The sequence below is a fragment of the Teleopsis dalmanni genome, unplaced genomic scaffold, assembly GCF_002237135.1.
Source record: "Teleopsis dalmanni isolate 2A unplaced genomic scaffold, ASM223713v2 unscaffolded_contig_1824, whole genome shotgun sequence".
NCBI classification, from domain to species: domain Eukaryota; kingdom Metazoa; phylum Arthropoda; class Insecta; order Diptera; family Diopsidae; genus Teleopsis; species Teleopsis dalmanni.
This window is the reverse complement of record NW_024033206.1, coordinates 1-3,911: the sequence shown is the minus strand read 5'-3', so window position 1 is coordinate 3,911 and position 3,911 is coordinate 1. Positions and strand designations below refer to the sequence as shown.

At 32.4% G+C, this 3,911-nt stretch overlaps 1 protein-coding gene across 1 annotated transcript; it reads left to right on the top strand.

The window, feature by feature from the left end:
• The first annotated feature begins 2,034 nt into the window (after positions 1-2,034).
• On the top strand, positions 2,035-3,295 carry LOC119664367 (chymotrypsin-1-like). Its single transcript, XM_038073873.1, has 2 exons — positions 2,035-2,799; positions 3,068-3,295. The coding sequence occupies exons 1-2, from the start codon at positions 2,065-2,067 to the stop codon at positions 3,233-3,235; spliced, it is 903 nt and encodes a 300-aa protein (XP_037929801.1). The 5' UTR covers positions 2,035-2,064; the 3' UTR covers positions 3,236-3,295.
• Positions 3,296-3,911: the final 616 nt, after the last annotated feature.

Below are 3,911 nucleotides of genomic sequence, written 5' to 3'. Positions count from 1 at the left end.
AACCAAAATGTGGGAAGTATATATAATGCATATGAAAACATATAGCTTAAGAGGTATGTAAAACAATTATAAATATTTTTAACCTTTATCTCAAGTCTATTTACAATATAAAAAATTCTTATAAAGTTAAATCAGTAAAGCTATATAAAGAACTTATCTTTATTTCGCATATTTATTAAGTAAGTAAATATCATTCCACAAATACATGAAAAGTAATGAAAGAAGGTGCCACGCTCATACAAACGAAATATCCACTTTGTTTTACTGGTGGATTTATAATAAATTCACCCACAAAACCTTATGAAACAATGTTCGATCGAGTCACAACTGGTATGATGTTCAGTTGAAACCCGAAATTGTTTTTATATGCATGCTTCTTTTACCTTTCTTGTTTTTATTTGTCTATTTCATTAATATATATTGATTGGTAACTAAGTGAATTATAAAGATATCCCTAAAACAATTTTACCATGTACCTTGTGGACTTATCTTCTTGTACTGGAAAGGTCTTTATCACAAGGGTAAAGAGTAATAGGAAATATTACTTTTTCTATTGCAAAACATTATGCACTACAAAAACCACTATATATGTACAAATGTGATATTGGAGATATTGAGTCTCCAGTATATATGTACATAGGTATGTTTTTATTGCACATTTGTGTATATATTATAACTCAACTTTTTGTAAATATTTTAAAAAATATTATTTTAAATAAAGCGTGTTTTGTGAAAGTTTATATAAAAACTATATAGCTTTTTAGTATGTATATATATTAGACATTCAAAATCGTTCATATTATGTTTGATTTGTTTAAAAAGTTTAAAGTCTCTAAAATGGATCGTAAAACAATTGTCGGTAATAAGTGTTGTTTATCTCATTGTAGGAGATCCAAAAAGAAATTTCCCGATTTAAAACTACATATTTAAATTTCCAAACTATGATGTGCTTATTTTTAAGGAGTGGGCAGACAACTGTAAATTAAGTGATGAATTTGTTGAAAACAACATCTCATTGTATTTATGCAGTAATCATTTTTCTGCCGAAGTTATCCCCAATTTTGCTAGTATCCCCAATTTGAAAACGGATGAGATCAGAATCAGCTCCTTATTTGTGTGGCACTTGTTTTCATATTATTTAGAACGTTATTTTATCAAAACAAGAATCTTTTATGGCGGAAAAAATTAATTAAAAACAATAAGGCTTTGAAGAAATTAGTAATTAAAGGGCAATTAAAACCAAATTTGTTAGTTTGTCAAATTTGTCTCAGCCAAAACCTCAGAATTTATGGACATCATTGACATATTGTCTTTGGCTTACGACTTCTTTAAAGAAAATACAAACATTTCCGTTATTGTGACTAGTTGCTTCATCCAATATCCATTAGAAAACAAATTTTCGGATATACGTGCCAAAGGTGGTCCTAACAAAAATCTGTCGGTGAACAAGTTTAATATAATTGTGGCAAAGGTATTGTTTTTGAAATTGTATCAGTCCAACTCACAATCAAATTGCTTAGAAGATGAAGATGTTATGCTGGAATAAGATTTCTGCTCAATGCTAAGTCAATATAAATTGATGATCACGATATCGAAACATTGTACATGCCATCATTTAGAAACAAAGCTTCATAGAATAGAAAAACTCAGCTTTGAGACATTGTGCTTTTACACCAAAATTCGGAACAATATAGAACAGATAATTTTATTTTATTGTTCTATTAAAGATTTTGTGAACATTTTACAGCGAACAAACATACAGGGGGTTGCATGTATGATTGAATACGTATGCAGTCGGGCTTTTGTCAGCCTAATTCGACTCTCATATAGGTTTGAACTGTATATCATACCAGTTGTGACTCGATCGAACATTGTTGCATGAGGTTGGGTGGATTTATTATAAATCCACCATCCAAACAAAGTGGGAATTCCGTTTGCATGAGCTTGGTGCTTCTTTGTACTCTAGATTCTTGACTTTGCGTATATATAGATACTCTTCATTACTCGTCAGTCAATTCTTAATTTCGGCAGTAACTTACTCACTTTGCACTGTTAACTTAAAACATGTGGTTTATCATAACTTATTTAATGTGTTTCTTGGTTTTAAACAATTACAGAAATCAAGTACTAGGATATGAAGTAGAAACTAATGACATAACTGATATTAAAAGCAAGGATTTAATTGAAGATAATGTAGTTTATGGTCCTGAATCAACCTTCACGACATTTATGCCACAAATAAATAACAATTCTCGCGTTAATGGTGGCCAAGACGTTACCAAAGTCGTGCCTTTTCAGGTATCACTACAACTTTACCGTCGTGGCAAATGGCAACATTTTTGTGGAGGTTCCATCATAACACCGAATCATGTAGTGACAGCGGCTCACTGTGTAGACAAAACGCGTATTGAGGATATGTCAGTGGTTGCCGGTACGTTAAACTGGAGTAGTGGTGGTGATCGCCACAAAGTAGCTGCCAAAAAATATCATCCACAATTTTCTATCAGCCCAATAATAATAAATGATATCGCAGTACTTAAAGTTACACCTCCTTTTAATCTATTTAAACCCAATATTGGCACTGTAGATCTAGGCACTACAAGTCGTGTGGGCGAGAAAGTGGCAGTACGTTTAACCGGTTGGGGTTCGACTACACCTACTATAACCGTGGGCTTACCAGAACAATTACAAATGTTATTCTATAACACAATATCGAACAGTGATTGTACAAATCGTGGTTTTCGTGTGACTAAAAGTGAAGTGTGTGCTTTGGCCATTAAAGGTCAAGGAGCTTGCGTGGTTAGTTATTGAAGTTCTATATTATATTTATTATATTTATTTATGTAATATGGTTGTGTTTATTTAAGTTTTTTTCTAAACTAAAATGCAACCTCTAACGCACTTAGGTTAGTTAATACATAAATTCTGATCAAATGAAATGTCTTCTTAATCTTTTAACTGGTGACTTAATTTTCCAAGCATTTATTTTTATGACTTTAAATGTACTATGATAAATTCAGAATTTTAATGTTTATTATTTTGTGACTTTCTATTCGTATACTTCCAGGGTGACTCTGGTGGTCCACTTGTAACAACACAAACTGGCGTAACACAATTGGTCGGCATCGTTTCTTATGGTACCGCAACATGTGCACAGGGCAGACCTGATGTTTACACGAGAGTGTCAAGCTTTTTGCCATACATTAATAGAGTAATAACGAATGATATACCGTAAAGTTGTTAACAGACAAAAAATAAATGTTAAAATTTAAAGCTTGAAATTGTTTAAAAATAAATAAAATCCTTGTGAAAAAAATATAATATTATGTTAGGATTGTGAGTCGCAAACAATTGTGGTTGTATTGTTGCACAATGTATCTAACTTGCTTGGAGACTGCGCTACGTATCGTTGGGGTTAGGTGATGATGCCTGAAGATACCAAAGATTGCAGACATATCAGTTGTTAAAGTGCATAACTTTGTTAGACACATAAAATTGTTTAACGTGAAACCTGTGAAGCCTACATTGAAACGTTTTGTTTGCTCAAATGCTAATTAAAAATCTTGCGCCATATTCGCTACACTTTTGCAGTTTGAGACGTGCGGTCCGCGGTCCGCGGCCTGCAGTCCGCAATCTGCAATTCTATCTGCTAGCGTGCATTCCAGCATTTTATTTTTATTAAAGTTAGATGACACATATTGGCCGCTCCAGCACTCTTTAGCACTTTACATGCACCAAATTGTGGACCAGAAAACAATTTATCGCACATTTAGCTTTGGTTTTATGTGCAACGGTTCAGTTTTGGTGCTGTTTAGCTATTTATATTGGAGCCAACAAATACTAAACGCGATTTTATATGCATTGAATAGGAAATATATAAAATTTTACGTTTAATTTTAACGCATTTTTTT

Coding starts and splice junctions, on each gene's coding strand:
- LOC119664367 (XM_038073873.1), top strand. CDS start 2,065: ATGTGGTTTATCATAACTTATTTAATGTGTTTCTTGGTTTTAAACAAT. Junction 2,800..3,067: donor AAGGTCAAGGAGCTTGCGTG/GTTAGTTATTGA, acceptor GTATACTTCCAG/GGTGACTCTGGTGGTCCACT.